General features: G+C 40.5%; 1 protein-coding gene across 1 annotated transcript in view; it reads left to right on the top strand.

Moving 5' to 3' along the window:
- The window catches only part of LOC137386775 (zinc finger protein 271-like), an 87,877-nt gene that overhangs the window by 6,716 nt on the left and 63,952 nt on the right, over window positions 1–17,209 (top strand). The window contains exons 2-9 of the mRNA XM_068072918.1: window positions 544–600; window positions 706–768; window positions 2,237–2,293; window positions 4,446–4,508; window positions 4,908–4,964; window positions 6,525–6,581; window positions 8,512–8,568; window positions 8,663–8,725. Coding sequence (XP_067929019.1) covers window positions 585–600; window positions 706–768; window positions 2,237–2,293; window positions 4,446–4,508; window positions 4,908–4,964; window positions 6,525–6,581; window positions 8,512–8,568; window positions 8,663–8,725 — 433 coding nt within the window. The 5' untranslated portion in view covers window positions 544–584. The remainder of the gene's footprint in view (window positions 1–543; window positions 601–705; window positions 769–2,236; window positions 2,294–4,445; window positions 4,509–4,907; window positions 4,965–6,524; window positions 6,582–8,511; window positions 8,569–8,662; window positions 8,726–17,209) is intronic.

The following is a 17,209-nucleotide window of genomic DNA, read 5'->3' as shown; positions in this document are numbered from 1 at the left end:
CGACATCCCTACTGGGTAGAGTGTGTTGAAGCCAACCAAACAAACCAGCTAAGCTCACTAAAAGTTAGCCGGCTGGTTAAGAAATCACTAACCGGCTGGCAGCATGGTCAGCCAAGCGAGAAAGGATTACCAGCCGACAAAGCGCAATTATTACAGCTAATGCCAGCTTGGCTATTAAGACTAGAGCTGACACAGCTAAAGCTGGCACAATTAAATCATTTCTACTATGGCTAATGCCGGCATGGATAAAAGCCGACACAGGGATCTTGTACATATGGTCAGCCAAGTGTGAAGAAGGTTTGGAGCTTACTAGCTAGAAGAATATAAAAGGAGCATGGATGGGCCAAGCAAGCCAGAGCACCTGGAAGTCTTATCTTGTGCAGCTCATTTGTATCCACGCAATTGACTGTTTTTGTTGTACATATACGTAAGAAATTTGTATCTGTCTATCTACTCAGTGGTGTAGTTCCTTGTTGAGTAGTAAAGTGTTACATTAGTTTAATTGTAACTGTTTTCTTAAATTATCACTATATTATATTGTAGATATTCATTTTAAAGTAGAACCTGGTGATTCATCAGTCAATATGGACAGTGATCAAGGTAACTATGTTGGAAGGATGTTTCATTGTAACCATGACAACCTATTACATATCTACAAGCCTGTCATTTCCATTTTCCTTAGATAAACTCTCATCTGTATTGTAGTAGGTACAAGAGTGAAAATAGAACCAAGATCTGAAGGTTGTGTGGATAATCTCTACCCAACAGGTTAGTTGAAGATCTATTGGCTAATATGGATGTTCATTGGCTCTAATGTCAGGTTCCTCCCAGTTAAATGAATATGATAATTATTATTGTCTGGACAATTGAAAGTCTGGAGATTTGAAGTTTGAAGAAGTCGGGGTCGGCTGTACTAAGTTACAAGGTTAAGCATAAGCACAATGAAAAATTCTGAGGTTACAGAGTGTATGGATTTAATTGGCTAAACCCATATTCATGAGCGTTAAGTAGGTGTGAGTCATTTTTTAGAAAATTGCTTTCTATGACTGCAGGAAGCGCATTGAGTTTTCAAGTCGCATCTAATTTCTATCTCAATTTTGTTTAAGATAATTTGTATACTATAAACCTCTATTTGCATGCCGTGGCACTATTTGTCAATTTTTCTGCTATAGTGGCACTTCATTAGAGGAGATATTCAAGTAGTAGGTGGTGTTGTATTTTTAGAATAGTTCGTCAGCATTTTGGGAAAATAAATTTAACCTTTGGAGGGCTGAAGCAAATGCCACTTATATTGTGCACTTTTCCACTCTTCATTTGGGGTGCAATAAATCTGCTACAATTCACTTCCACCTTGTAGATCTTTAAAGTAAAGATGCATTGGGAAGCTGAGGACTATTTCTACCAATTAAATTATAGTTCATATTGTTCAGTGCCTTCTGACTTCCACTATTTTTACACTGTTGGACTAATAGGTATTCGCCTCAAAATAATGTTAAATAGAGAAAAACTTTGGCGTTATCATTTAGAATACGCTTTTCGTGCAACTAAAAAAAACCTACTCATGGATTACGCGTGCATATTAAGCTGAAGTGTGAGCCTAGAAATACTAGTAAAGATTTTGTTGTATTGCTGAGCCGTTTCTCATATATGTCGAAAAACTGAGATTGTTTCAAGTGAAAAGCTACAATTAGTCTGTTACAGCTATTGATTGTTTCTGTGGTGCTGCTTTTAAAGTTTTAACGAAAAAACTTAAGTTTAAGAGTTAAAATCTGGATTTTGGTTCGAGCAGCAACAACAGAAGAATTAATTGTTATATCACTTCATCGTTGTAATACTTCGTAACTGAGTCATTACATGCACCATTTTGTGGACTTGTTTTACTGATCACTTGCTATAGGGGTCGTTAAGATCGAGGAATGTGAAATTGGCGATCACAGAGAGGTGACATTCAATCAAAAGGTAGTGCTCCAATTTTCAACCTTACCATAGCGGCGGTCAAATAAAAGTGGTGGTCAAATAGAGGTAACGGTCAATTAAAAGTCGCATTCAAATAGAGGTGGCATTGAAATAAAGGTGTCAGTCAAGTGGAGGTAGCAGTCAAGTAGAGGTGTCGGTCAAATATAGGTGGCATTCAAATAGAGGTGGCATTCAAATAGAGGTGGCATTAAAATAGAGGTTTTATAGTGAATAATATTATTCAATGTATCTAAGTGTATCTAAGTTGTTCATATTGTAGATACTCAACCTATTCCTGAACCAGAGAGTTGTTTAGTCAGCATATACAGTGATGAAGGTAAATATGGCAGTAGTATAATGCATGGGATATCAGGTTTTTCAATGGGACGTTAAACCCTTATGTAGTCATATTAGTACTTTCTTCTTTATTTAACATCACTTTTCTCTCAGGTTAGTCTCGAGATATTTTTGCATTTTACAAGTTTTGCCAAATTGTAAAGGTTGTAAAATATTCATCATTTGATTTGGTTTCCCTGCTCAGAGGGCATTCACTTATCTACTCTTGGAGAAATATTCTCTTCTGAGCTGTTTTAGCAGCATTTTTCGCTGTTCTATTGAGAGAGGTATTATGTCACAATATCTAGTATAATGGATAGGAATTGTATATTAACAGTACTACAGTACTTCTCGAGTTGACTCGGCGGAAGTATAGGCACTTTGCTTGTTACCAGCAAATCCAGCAGCACTTGCAATAATATGTAGTCATAGCAATCACATGATACATGTACTTGTACACAAATATATCATAATCATAGCACAAGTGTAAGCCGCAAGCATTGCTACTCTAAACTTAATTGTACATGTGTGTTCATTTTATATCATTGTTTTTTGGAGTGCTACGTCCTTCTTCAAGCTCTGCAGATCGTGCGTACAGAATTGCCATGCTTTAGTCATGATAGCCAGGCTTTAGCTGTTATAGCCAGCTATAGCTATAATAGTTGTGCTGAGCCGGCTGGCTAAGCTTCTCCTTGGATATGTGTAGCTTATCCAAGCAGATTGGCTAAGTGTTCATTGTTTGCCTGTCCGTTCATGTGGACTGTTAGCGATGGCTTAGCCAGCTGGCTAATCTGGCTGACTTCTATGCCGCACGCTCTTCTATTGAGAGTGCTAACAATCCATCAGCAGGGAAATGGCTAGCCGAACACTCATTTGATGTCGCCGGCTATGTGCCCTAGCCTACTCATTTCTTGACGTCCAATATCTATACTGATCTGGCTTTCTTGTGGCCAGGGATGACTTGATGTTGTGCAGGGCCTGTTTCGGAACCGATTTAGGCATCACAGCCTGATTTGGCAACAACAGCAATCGCTAAAACTCATCATACCCCTACTCACCTTTGGTTACGTTTCGTAATTAAGACATCTGGTTTTTTTCTGTCTTATTGTTTTTTCATCAAAACTTTCAATCGCTCTCAATGTGGCTGGGAAACTGGCTGTGGCAACATCGACTCAGGGTTTCTCTCTCCCGGAGGTATTTTCTCACTGTGCGCTGTCATAGCTCGTTTCATCTTCGTTCTTCTCTCTTTGGTTTTAAAGTTGCTGGGGCGCAAACTAGTTTCTTCTGGCAAGCACGGTACAATTTTAGTTAGTTGTTGTTTTCTGAACAGCTTTCCTTGTCTTTCGATGAAACATGTATGGTTTGGCCAGGCTCGAATGATCTGATAGCTTCCGCAAATCTTCCTTGCAGTTTAAAATCATTCTCTGTTTGTCATCGCCTGCAGAGCCTCCAAAACCAGTTTTCAAGGTAATTGACAAATGGGTCTTTTTGATCCTCATTCCAGATGTACATCTGCGCCTGGCGACGTGCGCTGTGAGCCTTTTTCAATCTCCCGAGTAGCTCGACCACATACTGTTCTGTTTTCTGGAACTCTGTGTGGGGCGGCACTCTAGCTGGTCCGGCATGGGCAGTTTTTGTCTAAGCATAAGCTTGTTTGTCAGATGTCCATGGTCAAGTGTGGCATATCCTAGTACGCTCTTATCAGCTAGAGAGGCAACACGTCCGATTCTTCTTGGCATCAGTTTAGCGGCAGCGCCCTGGGGGAATATAGAAAACCTAGATGAGCCAAGTAAACCAGATCACCTGGAAGTCTCATCCAATGAAGCTCAATTTCTATGGGCACATTTGATGTATACTCATTGAGAAATTTATATTTGTTTCATCTACTCCAAGTACTGTGGTCCTTTGAGGAGTAGTCAAGGGTCACAGCGAATCCTTTACAATACTTTAATTACAACTGTGCTTATAACTTATCATTATATTGTGGACATTCATGTTGAAGTAGAACTTGGTGGTTCATTAGTCAATACAGACAGGGATCAAAGTAATAATGTTCAAAATAGTTTTTCATAGCAACCATGACAACTTATTACATATATACACGGAGCCCATCATTACCATACTCCTTAGATCAGTTCTCATCTATATTGTAGGAGGTACAGAAGTGAAAATAGAAACAGGATCTGAAGGAGGGGCTGATCATCTCTACCCTACTGGTTAGTTTAAGATTTATCAAATACTAGTGATGACTGTCGTTGATTTGCTCTGATGTCAGGTTGCGCCCAGTTAAATGAATATGGTAATTATCGTTATTTGGACAGTTGAAAGCCTGGGGAAGTGGAGTCTGAAGAAACGGGGGTTGACTGTATTAAGTTACAAAGTTAGAAATAAGCACAAAGAAAAAAATATGAAGTTATAGAGTGAGAATTTCATTGGCTGACCACAGATTCATGCGTACCAGGAAAATGTGAGCCATTTGTTAAAAACTTGTGGTTTTTGACTGCAGGAAACACAGATTTTTTAGTAACATGAAAGTTTTATCGCAAGTTGGTTTAGGTTTTTATGTATAAAATCATTTGGTATATTTATTTGTATATAAGGTGTTTATATTGCAGACATTGAACTGAATCCAAAACCAGAGAGTTGTTCAGCCAACATATACAGTGATGGAGGTAAATATGACAGTAGTAGAATGGTTGTAATATCAGGTCCTTTAATGGGGCGTTAAACACTTATGTAGCCATATTAGTATTTGTCTTTTTATCCTCAAATTTCTCTCAGGGTATTCTCGACATGGTGTTGCATTTTACACGTGTTGCCAAATGACACAGGTTGTAAGATATTTGCATTAGACTGGGTTTCCCTGTTCAGAGTGCGTTTACTCATCTACTCTTAGAAAAGTAGTTTTTTTTAATGCCCATTCAACAATTTTTGCCGTGCTATCAAGAAATGTATGCTGCCACAAGTATCTAGTTTAATGGATAGGTATTATACAATAATGACTCTGTCAAATGGCAGTCATGCCTCATCATTCATAAGGTCATGGCTTTCACTTCTTCGCCCAGGGCCCGTGCGTTTTGATGAAACTTGTTAAAACCTATTTACTAGCAAGTTTGTAGTACATCCAATGTTGATCAGGAACTGAATGGATCATCAGTCGAGCTTCTTTAGAGGGAAATAGTTAGTTGAATGGGCCAATTTCGAGACTGCCATAATCATCCTGATACCATCATTTGCCCAAACCGCAATAGGATTTGGCTTGAACACTTTTGAGCCGGTTGTCGACAGTGCGGGCCTCTAGTGTGTCCCTTCGGTCTGAAAGTGGGGGCAGCTTAGCCAGGTCTTGCCATTTTGAAGGCAAGGTACTGGTTTATCTTGGTCCTGGTCTCTTGCAGCTTTTTGAGTCTACTGGCAATCATGCCTAGGGTGGCTTGGTTTTCTTTAGCTTGATTCAGCTTCAGGGCTCCAGATTCTAGTTTTTTCAGCGCCTCATAGTTCCAGGTGGCTATTGCAGAGGATCTTTACACCACTTTCCCATCAAGGGTGGCTGTCACGGAAGACCTTTGTCACCCTATTTCAGAAGGTTATGGTGAAAGGTCATTCTGTTATCGTTCCCTGGCTATGAAAGAAGATCTCCACGTCATTTCCTCCCTTGCGCTTTGATGCTTTCTGTTTGGAGCTCCATCCTAACTTCGTGGGCTCACCGGCCGGGAAAACCTTTGCTGAAGTTGAAACTGTTAAAGACCTTAGTACAATTAGTACTCATTACGACTGTTGTGGACATTTTGTTAAAGCTGTCTCATTGGATGGGCCCATGTCCTTTACAGCTCTAGCATAGAATAGGCTTTACTAGGGTTGCCGCGCTAAAGCCATGTCACTCGTTTTGCTATTTATGAACCTGTTTTATTAGTTGGGACACCTGAAGAGCAAGCTGGCTAACTATTGGGTCTTGACCTACCTGGCTGGCTCTTCCATGTACCTGAATAGGTGGAATAGTACTCCATTTTTCAACCTTCCTATAGTGGCAGTCAAATAAAGGTTGCGGTCAAATAAAGGTGGCGGTCAAATAGAGGTAACGGTCAAATATAGATGGCATCGAAATAGAGGTGGCATTGAAATAGAGATGGTGGTCAAATAGACGTGGCAGTCAAGAAGTGGCAGTCAAATAGAGGTTTTATAGTGAATAATATTATTCAATATATTTATGTGTATCTAAGTTGTTTATATTGTAGATACTCAACCTATTCCTGAACCAGAGACTTGTTCAGTCAACATATACAGTGATGAAGGTAAATATGGCAGTAGCATAATGCATGTGATATCAGGTTCTTCAACAGGACGTTAAAGACATGTGTAGTACATTCTTCTTTATTTAACATTTTTTGCAGGTTAGTCTCGAGATATTTTTGCATTTTACAAGTTTTGCCAAATTATAAAGGTAAAATATTCATCGTTTGATTTGGTTTCCCTGCTCAGGGGGTTATCTACTTATCGAGAAATATTCTCTTATGCGATGCTTTAGCAGCAAGTTTTGCTGCGCCATTGAGAGAGTTATGGTGTCACATCTAGTATAATGGATAGGAGTTGTATATTAACAGTACTACAGTGCTTACAAAGTTGATTCAAGTGTAAGTCTAGGTGCTTGGTACCAGCAAATCCAACAGCACTTGCAACAATATGCAGTTGTAGCAATCACATGATACATGTATTTGTACACAAATATATCATAATCATGGCACCAGTGTAAGCCTCAAGCATTGCTACTCTAAACTTAATGGTGCATGTATGTTCATTTTATATCCTTGGTTTGGTGGAGGGCCATTCTTCAAGCTATGCAGATCATGTGTACATAATAGCCGGGCTTTAGTCAAGGTAACTGAGCTTTAGCTGTTATAGCCGGCTTTAGCTATAATAGTTGTCTTTAGCCGGCTGGCTAAGCTTCTTCTTTGATACGTGTAGCTTATCCAAGAAAATTGGCTAATTGTTCATTGTTTGGTCCGTTCATGTGGACTTTTCAGCGATGGCTTAGCTAGCTGGCTAATTGTTAATGAGATCAGCTGGCTCATCAGGCTCACTTACTCCACGCGCTCTTCTATTGGGAGTTCTAACAATCCATCAGCAGTCGAATGGCTAGCCGAACATTCATTTGGTGTTGCCGGCTATGTGCCCTAGCCTATTCACTTCTTGACGTCCAATCTCCACACCGATCTGGCTTTCTTGTGGCCAGGGTTGACCTGATGTTGTGCAGGACATGTTTCGGAACCGATTTTGGCATCACAGGCTTATAGGGCAACAACAGCAATCGCTAAAACTCATCATACCCCTGCTCACCTTTGTTTACGTTTCGTGATTAAGACATCTGTTTCTTTTTTATCTTATTGTTTTCTCATCAAAACTTTCAATGGCTTTCTATTAGGCTGTGAAACTGACTGTGGCAACATCAGCTCGCTCCAGGAGATTTTCTCTCGGTGTGCTGTCATAGCTGGTTTCATCTGTGTCCCTCTCTCCTTGGTTTTAGAGCTGTCGGGGCACAACCCAGTTCTTCTGGCTCTTGTCAGCTTTTTGGCCGTTCCAGTATATCCGGCTCCCGTTTTGTGGACAACTTGCCCTACCGTTTTGATGAAATAAACATTGGTTTTGCCATGCTCGAAAGATTTGATAAGGCTCATAGAGCTTGCCTTCCGTTTGAGATTATCCCCCTCCTTTGTTGCCTGTAGAAAATCCTGACCCAGTCTTTAATATCATAGAGGCTGTTCTTATTTTTCCTGCCAGATTTGCATGTGCGCCTGGCAGCGCGCATTGTGAGCCTCGGTTAATTTAAGTAGCTCCACTTCATATTTGTGTATTTGGAACTTGGAACTCCGAGTGGTGGTAGTTGTTGTTGTTCTTGTTGGAACTCTGGTACGATCTTTTCAGCTAGAGAGGTAACTCATCACATGCCTCTTGGCTTCGGTCTAGCTGCAGCGCCCGGGGAAAATTCAGAAGCATATGAAAACAACATAGATGAGCCAAGTAACCCAGAGTGCCTGGAAGTCTCATCTACTGCGGCTCATTTGTATGCGCACACTTGACTGTTTTTGACATATATTTGTTTGTGTAACATATTTGGCTTATTTAATCCCAAGTGTTGCCATTATTTGTAGAGCAGTAAAGGGTGGCAGTGGGACCTTTACAATAGTTTAATTACAACAGTGTTTATAATTTATCATCATATTGTAGATATTGAAGTTAAGGTTGAACCTGGTGATTCATCAGTCAACATACACAGTGATAGAGGTAAGTATGTTGGAAGGATTTTTCATTGTAACCATGACAACTTATTGCATCTTTCATTACCATTCTCTTAGATAAACTCTCTTTTTTATTGTAGGAGGTGCAGAAGTAAAAATAGAACCAAGTTCTGAAGGTGTTGCTGATAATATCCACCCTACTGGTTAGTTGGAGATTTTCCAAATAATAGTGATAACAGGTGGTCATTGGCTCTGATTTCATGTGCCTCCCAGTTAATTTAATATGATATTTGTCATAGTTTGGACGATTGAAAGTCTGGGGAATTGGAGTCTAAAAAAGCGGTAGTTGACTGTATTAAGTTGCAAAGTTATAACGAAGCACAATGGAAACTTTGTGAAGGTAAACAGTTTGAGGATTTAATTGGTTGAACACAGATTCATGAGCACTGAGAAAGTAAGGGCAATGTTTTTAGAAAACTGACGTTTGACTGCAGGATGCACACTGATTTTAAAGTACTGAAGTTTTTTTCGCAAGTTTGTTTTCTTTTTTTGTATAAGATTTTATTTATATATTTATGTATATTCAAGTTGTTTATATTGCTAACATTGAACTTAATCTAGAACGACATAGCTGCTCAGTCAATATGCCCAGGGATGAAGGTAGAAATAGCATTAGTATAATTGTATGATGGATGTGCAACATGGCCTCACGGTTTTTATCTTTAGGAAATATTTTATCTATCCTGGTTTAATTGGTTTCCTTTATGTTTGGCCCTCTCCTTGGTTCTAGGGCTAGTTGGACCTAAACAAGTTCCTCCAGGCAAGCATGGTATGATTTTAGTTAGTTAGTTTTGTATGGACAACTGTCCCTGCCTTTTTATGAATTGGGTGTGGTTTGGCCAGGCTCGAATGATCTGATAGAGTTTCGCAATTTGGACATGCGGTTTGAGATCATCCCCTCTTTTTCATTGCTTGTTGAGCATTCAAACCCGGTCTGCAAGGGCATAGATGTGCGACCTTTTGTGGTCCTCTTTTCCCTCTATCTGCGTCTGGTGGAGTGTGTTGTAAGCGTCTTCTAACCCTCTGAGTAGCCCAACCACGTACTCGTGTCTTGACTGGAACTCTGTGGGTTCGTGCTGGTAATCCAGCCGGTCCAGCATTAGCATGTTTGCCAACTACCCCATGGCTGAGTGTGGTGTACCCTGGTACACTTTCATCAGCTAGGGAAGCAACACATCCTATTCCTTCTGGCCTCAGTTTAGTGTCAGAGTCTTGCCAATTGTTGCGCTCTACTTCGACATTGGTCTGTAGGTAGTATGGGATTCTGTACGATTTGTCCAAATGCCAGAGTTGACACAGCTCTGTCATCAGTTGGCTCTCGAATTGTGATTTCAGGGTTGTGTGGTTCTGTTATGGCAAGCTCGTGTAGCAGAAAACTGGTTCTTTCCGGGCGGTGGCTACGGCTGGTGCTATGGCTTTTGAGGCGGCCAAAGTATGATGCCATTGGGTAAAGTGATCGCTTAATACCGGCATCAATTTGTTATCCTCTGGCATTCTTGGTGGTGCCTCCACGGTCTACAGCGGCATTTTGCCATTGGCATCTGATGTATAGCCTCCGCCTTGTTTTAGGTGTGTTTTGTCCCACCATGTTTTGCAGCTAGGTACACCGCGCAACTTTTGACCAATGCCCTCACAGTTGCTGTCAGTTTTGGCCAGCACCAGGTCAGACAGAGGTGACTGGTCATCCTGCCTACCCCAGAGTTTGCCAACCGATTTTCTCTTTGACCAATGGCAGTCAGACTGCTCACCATATTGGCTGGTCAGTGGTTTCTAACACTCTGTGGGTATTCTGAGAATATGCCTGAGTTTGCCTAAATGTCGGAGTTGCTGATTGAACAGCTGGTGAGGAACTCCCTGACGAGCTGTGGTCAGAGAGTTGCTCCCTGGTCTGCGCATCTATCCCCAAGTGTGTTGCAAGGCCTGGCAGGGTAGTCTCGTCTGGTCTTACAATGTAGTCTCGTCCGGTCGTAAGTTAATCTCTCTGGCTACCCAAAATGTTGACTCAACTGACTAATGATCTCACATTCTGTCTTACTGACCCTTGACACAGCTGTTGGGCCTGTTTTGAGTCTTTACGACAATGGCTGATCATCTATGGTGAGTTCTCTTTGGGTGAGTCTACCACCACTCATCTCAATAAACTTACACTGTTCGCTCTTTTTTTCAGGTCTGCCACCACAGCCCACTGGCATTACCATAGTGTAACACGGCCGGTGCACCAGCGTTTACTCCTCTTGAACGTTCAACCACCGTGCCACATTGTTGAATGGCTGTTCCTTCCTGCCCAGCCGGTGTAGTGAGGAGTGGTTTATTTGGAGCAGGGTTTGCCGCCCATATAGCTACAGTCAGTCGTGCTTTGCGGTCCTGATCATGAACAGCAACTCCTCGATGGGACACAGTAGCTCCATTTGGCAGACACTAGTATTTTTCCTAAGGAGGCACTCACCCTTTCTGTTATGTTCTTGATTTTGGCCAGTATTGCCTCTACCAACAAGCCTGCATCCATATCTAAGATATACACCTGACTCAAATAAGGTTTTTTAGATTCGGTGCAGAGACGATGCATTCTTTCAGGTCATCAAAGGCGGCTTGCTCTTCTTTTTCCTTGTCTATTTTTCTCCTTACTTTGGCAGAATTTACAAGGGCTGCGTCGTAGTAACGAAGCTCATAATGTACTGACAGTAGTATTCTACTGTGTCCAGGGAATCTTTGCAGTTCCTTAAGTCCTTTATGGGTGGCGACAGTTTTTAAGCTGCTTCTCATGGTCAGTAGCCACCACTGTTTCATTTATCATATTTCCCTGGTGGTGCACTTGGGACTGAAAAAGTTTGCCTTTAGCTGGTTCAATTTTGATTTCTGCTTCATTCAACCACTGCAACGCCTTTCCTCTACTCGTTGCAGGCGGTATCGAAATTTAATGCAATAAATATGCCTTACAAGTAGAATGTTAGACCTTTCACAAGCTGGAGTGAGGTTTGTATGGTGGCTTATCTTGCGCATCGGCATCTAAAGCGACTTGCGGGTATCCGTTTCCAAATCCAGCATACTTCAAAACCTACTGCCGGCGAAGGCGCCAAGACTGTTGTTTATCCAGGTAAGGTGGTAGGCGTCCTGCTCTTTGACCACATTTAGCCGGCAATAGTCAACTCTGAATTGCTGTTTTCCTTCCGAATTAACACTACAAGGTAACTCCACACATCTATGGCAGGCTCAATGAGTTCCTTGCTGTGGAGATCTTGTACCTGACATCCTGCTTCTTTAGACTCCCCTCGAATGGGGTGGCAGATAGGCTGGTTCACTTCTTTTAATGGGATGTTCCACTCGAAGATTTGGCCCAATTAATCTTTTTCTTATGGTGAATGTGGCCTTGGAGTGCGTAAATAGCTTAGCCAATTGTATAGCTTGTCTTAGCGCCTTACAGTTCTCACTCACTGCAGGGAACAAGTCCTTCAAGTATTTTGGTGCCCATACATCCAGTGCTTGCGTACTTCTTGTTTCACTGTATTCCTCACTATCTGTACCTTATTCAGCAGCAGCCGCCTGTGTCTATGCCTACTAGTGCTGGGCACAGGTAATGAAACTCTTTGGACTCGCGGGTTAATCTTTTCTCGAGTCTCAGGTAATACAGATTTTGAGCATTTCGATATTGCGGGTTCGGGTTTTGATTTGCGAGTTCGTGTTTTGTTACACGGATCCATCAAGTAAAGTAGATAAAACTCAGTCTATTGCGCCCAGTGTTCTAAAAAATGTTTAATAAAACCCGCCTGTTAACTTTTTGAACCCTGGGCTTTTTTTCAATGCGTGTCAGCAACCCTGGGCAATCTATCCAAGGATCCGAAGGTTTTAAAATTGTATTGTATATATCTGAACGTGCTCATCATACAATGATAATTGGTAAAACCCTAGTAAAAAGGTCGGGTAACCCACAGCAAATGTCATCTTACAGGAAAAAAACAGTACTTAACCATTATTTGGGTTAAAACTATCAAAGTTTGTACGATTTTAAAAAACTTGTAAAAACATTTACAATAGCATCATATCTATTGGGCACATGTTCATTATTATTTTATGACTCAAAATATATTAGAAAATTGTAATTAGTATTTTAAAGTTCTTTAATTGCATCACAATCATTCAAGACCTACCAACAAACGAGTCGTGGCAATTTTTCGTGATTTCGTTCAAATAAAATTTGTTATTAAAACGAACGAACTAGGTAAAGATATTTGAAAATTCTTACAAATGAAACTGAAGTTTTTGGTCTAATCTCTTGTGCAAAAATTATTTTTATTGGTTTACGCTGTTACTTATAAACATATTTTGTAAACAAAGCCATGTGGTAAAGCTAGGTCAATAAAGATTCTGACACACCCTACGCAATGCCTGAAAACTACCAATTGGTGTTCAAATTTGAAAAAGTTGAGGCTGCGAGCACGAATATCGGTTCTTAGAAAAAAGAAAAAAACAATAAATAAATTGAATAAAATTATAAATGCATTGTAAAATTTAAAACGTGTCAGATGTTTATAAACTGTAGCATAAAACCCATCAACTATAGACATAAACCCCCATCAACAAACCCGATAATTGGAAAACTCATTGGTCAAGAAGTACTCATGCCCAGCTATAATGTGTACATTTCAACAGGCATCCTTTAACAGAAATATTGGGCTACTGTAACTCTATAGCATCTAGGTGAGTCGCTAAGAATGGCATCCCCAAAATTGCATATTTGCTGACATAGTTCATTACAAAGTCGTATCAGTAACTGTTGACCCCATAAGATGGCAGCCATGTCCAGTCTGCTTTAGGTTGTGGCTGTTACTTTCTTTGCATAGGTCTGGCACATCTAGATGAACACTGTTAAATACTTTGTTACTGAGCAAATTTGTGATGCATTTGACGTTGATCAGGGATTGGATGGATCGTTCCTATCGTTTCCTTGGAATGAAATAGCTAGTTTAATGAGGCTTATTCAGAGACTGCCCTGATCATGTTGGCACCATCTTTAGCTCGATTGGCAATAAGGTTTACCTTGGACACCTTTAAGCTTGCTTACGCAGAGCGAGCCTCTAGTGCTTTTGTTTGTTCTTAGGTAGGCGGCATCCGAGGTCGGTTCTGCTCTTTTGAAGGCAGGCTATTAGTTTGTCGTGGTTTTGGTCTTTTTTAGCTGCTGTTTGAGTCCACTCCTAGTAACCTTACTTAGTTTGACTCGTCTTGGCTTCAGCTGCTTTTTTTCTTTGGCCAGGGCAGGCTTTAAAGGTTGAGACTCCAGCTTCTCCAGTGCTTCATTTGTAATAGCTTTATATGGCTATGGCAGAAGATGTTCACGCCACCTTTTCATCTCGGGTGACTTTCATGAGAGACCATTGCATCACCTCCTCGTTTTGGAAGGTTATGGTAAAATGTCGCTGTATCACTCTTGCATGGCTATAGTAGAGAATCTCTGTCACCTAGCTGATCCCTTCACCTTGCTTTTGTATTGAGCCAGTGTTTTGACCTGTCAAGTGTGTTGTGAACGATGGATTTCTCTATTCTAGACCCGCCTTGAGGACATTGTATGGTTGTTTTCGTTGTTGCTATTCCACCATCTTGGTAATGACTAGCCTTGTTTCGGTCATCTCAAAACCTTTGCCAATCATCATTTTACAGGAAAATTATTGGAGAGCTCTATGCTCTGTTTTACACTATCGTATTATTCTCTAGCTCATCACTGGTCTGTCTTTCTCGTAGATGTCCTTTTTAGTATGATTTATGAGAGGACTGTAGATTTACTTAGCTTGTCCAGTTTGCCAGCATAGATGGCTTATTCTATAGAATGCTAATCTTTTCATTTTTATGTTAGGATTCACTGAGTACATGCTTATAAGCCTTTTAGGTTTACTTAACTGTAGTAAACCTAGGACTAATATATACCAGCTGATCGCAAGTACATCCCGGATGAAACAGTGCTGCTTATATCAACTTACCCTAGGACACTTAAGTATTCGCGGCATCTAACTTTCGCGTTTTCGCGGAGTCATCGTCACGCGAAAAATTCATGCGCGAAACTAAACTATCATAACGAACTAGCGAAAATTCGAAATTAAATAGCTATGTTCTACACAGGCCTGTATTCACTGGTTGCAAGTTGGGGGGCTAATGTTAGACGACTAGTTATGAACATCTGGGGTGTGGAGAAGGAGGGGGGGGTGCTGTAAGCTCCCAACAGGTTTCTCTTATGTAGGGCCTCAGCCGGGCCTCTCACGTGAAGTTTTAAAAAATTTTATTGGCAAGTATCAACATTTTTCTATTTTTTGAGACTTGCTTTGTTTTAGCTGATGTGACTGACGAAACGTTTTAAAATTAAAACAGGCAAAACTTGTATGCAGTTAAAAAGCTCAGAAAGAAGAAATCTTTTTCTTTTAAGCGTTTTAACAAAGATCATTTTTGCCGATTTTATTTCAAGTTCATTAAGTAGGATATGGGCAAGCAGATGTTTGGTAAAACTTGATATTTTGCAAACCTTTATAAAAGTCGTTAACAAGAATATTTTCCCGCTGATGAAGATAATAATGACGCCTAAGAACTACTAAAAGTTGATGTTTGTATCTATGGCTTCGAATAAAGTGATATTCTACAGCGATAAAAACCTTTCTATAGCCGTTGGACTATGAAATTCCTAAAAAGTTGGGGCGTCTTAGCCGGCCAGCTGTCCAAGGGAATACGGCCCTGTAGTTCATTGATATCCACAACAAAATCGTGATATTAGAAATGCAGATAATTTTGTGTGTGATTGAGCTCAATGGGAAATTTCTAGTAAATTCGTTAATACACCGAATGAGCAGCATGGCAAAACAAATTAAGATAACAAGTTTTTTTGGAAAAGCCAAGACAAACGAAGAAGATGATATCAGTTTAGTCACCGAATTTGTAACTGATGAGGATGAAAGTCTGGTAGGTGAAGTCATAATACTTATTGTAGTGATGAATTTTACTGCCAACCAAAAACGATAACAACCCTCACCAGGTCCAACCATGTTATACAGTTCTGGTTGTGATGTTGGTTGTTATCTATTTTCTTTTTTATGAGACATGTACTGTATTTGATTTTTTTTAGTGGAGTTGGTATAGCAACTACATAAATTATTTAGTTAACATATTAATTAATTAGCTAGTTAAGGTAATTAATTACAAGGTAATTATTTAGTTAACATTCTAAGCACTCATTTGTTTTGTAGCTTGCTGATCCTTCACTCTACACAAATAAAAGGGGAAGTTACAAGCAGTACACACCAGAGTTCAGGACCATGGTAGGGAGATTTGCTGCAGCAAACACTGTGAAGGCCACGCAGCTCAAATACCCCCATATTCCAGGTGCAACAATAAGAACATGGCGGGGTTTATACGAGAACACGAAGAAGAAACTACAGCGAGAAAATGGGGCTAATTTTGATGAGAGTGTTCACACCATTAAAACACTATCAGAAGCGAAGGTTTTTTTATACGAATTCTTGTATTCCAAAACAATATCTTTGATGTATATCACAAGTAAACATTCACATTACCTCCTTGTCACCATGTCATATTGGCTTAATTGTCACTGTGTACTACCTACGAGGTGGTAGTAAAACTTATCCGCCACTCCTAGCCTGGGCATGCCCGCACCTCCACCCCTCTAGTATGGGCCAGTTTTGGCCTAAATGCTAGCACGCTTTCATTGTTACAGATGTAGCTGTCAAGTGTGTTTTTTGTTATAAAATATATTATGAACGGTCTGCATTTTTTAGGCAGGCAGACCACTTAATCTTGGCACTTATGACGGAGAGGTAAAGGAGCTTGTGACAAAGCTCAGAGAGAAGGGTGGAGTCATCAACACCCGCACTGTAATTGGAATAGCGCATAGACTGATTAAGAAAAAAGATCCTTCGAATGAGCATAAGTATGTGTTGGGCAAAGGGTGGGCTGCCTCACTCTTCAGAAGGATGGGATTCTCTAAGCGGGCTGCCACTACAGGCAAACTGGAAGTTCCTAGGAGCTTGCTTTTGGAAATCAAGCACTCATTCACAAATGAAATTGCTTCTGCATGCCATCTTCATAACATTCCACCAAACATGATCGTTAACTTTGATCAGACCCCCATCGAGTACGTTCCAACAGGGAAATATACTATGGCTGCTAAAGGTTCTAGTGGTGTGTCGATCAACGGTAAAGGAGATAAAAGAAATCTCACATGTGTAGCAGGAATAACCATGGGTGGAATCTTCTTGCCACCCCAGCTGATATACAAAGGATTAACCAAACGCTCTACTCCTAAATTCCCATGTCCACAGTCTTTCCATATAACGGCCAATGCAACTCATTGGTCCAATGAGGAGACTATGAGTGAGTATGCAGATCATGTTCTCCGACCACATATTGAATCCCAGAGGGAGATACATGGTAGTGAACAGAAATGTTTGCTCATATTTGATAAGTTTAAAGGACATCTCACAGCCTCCTTCAAAGAAAAGTGCAAATCATTGAATGCTATTGTAGTACATGTTCCAGCCGGTTTCACGGACCACCTACAGCCGCTGGATTTGAGTGTGAACAAGTCATTGAAGAATTTTATTAACAAGCAGTTCAATGACTGGTATGAGCACACG

Source organism: Watersipora subatra, chromosome 2 (genome assembly GCF_963576615.1).
Source record: "Watersipora subatra chromosome 2, tzWatSuba1.1, whole genome shotgun sequence".
NCBI lineage: Eukaryota > Metazoa > Bryozoa > Gymnolaemata > Cheilostomatida > Watersiporidae > Watersipora > Watersipora subatra.
The sequence above is the reverse complement of the archived record's forward strand: the minus strand, read 5'-3'. Positions and strand labels throughout refer to the sequence as shown.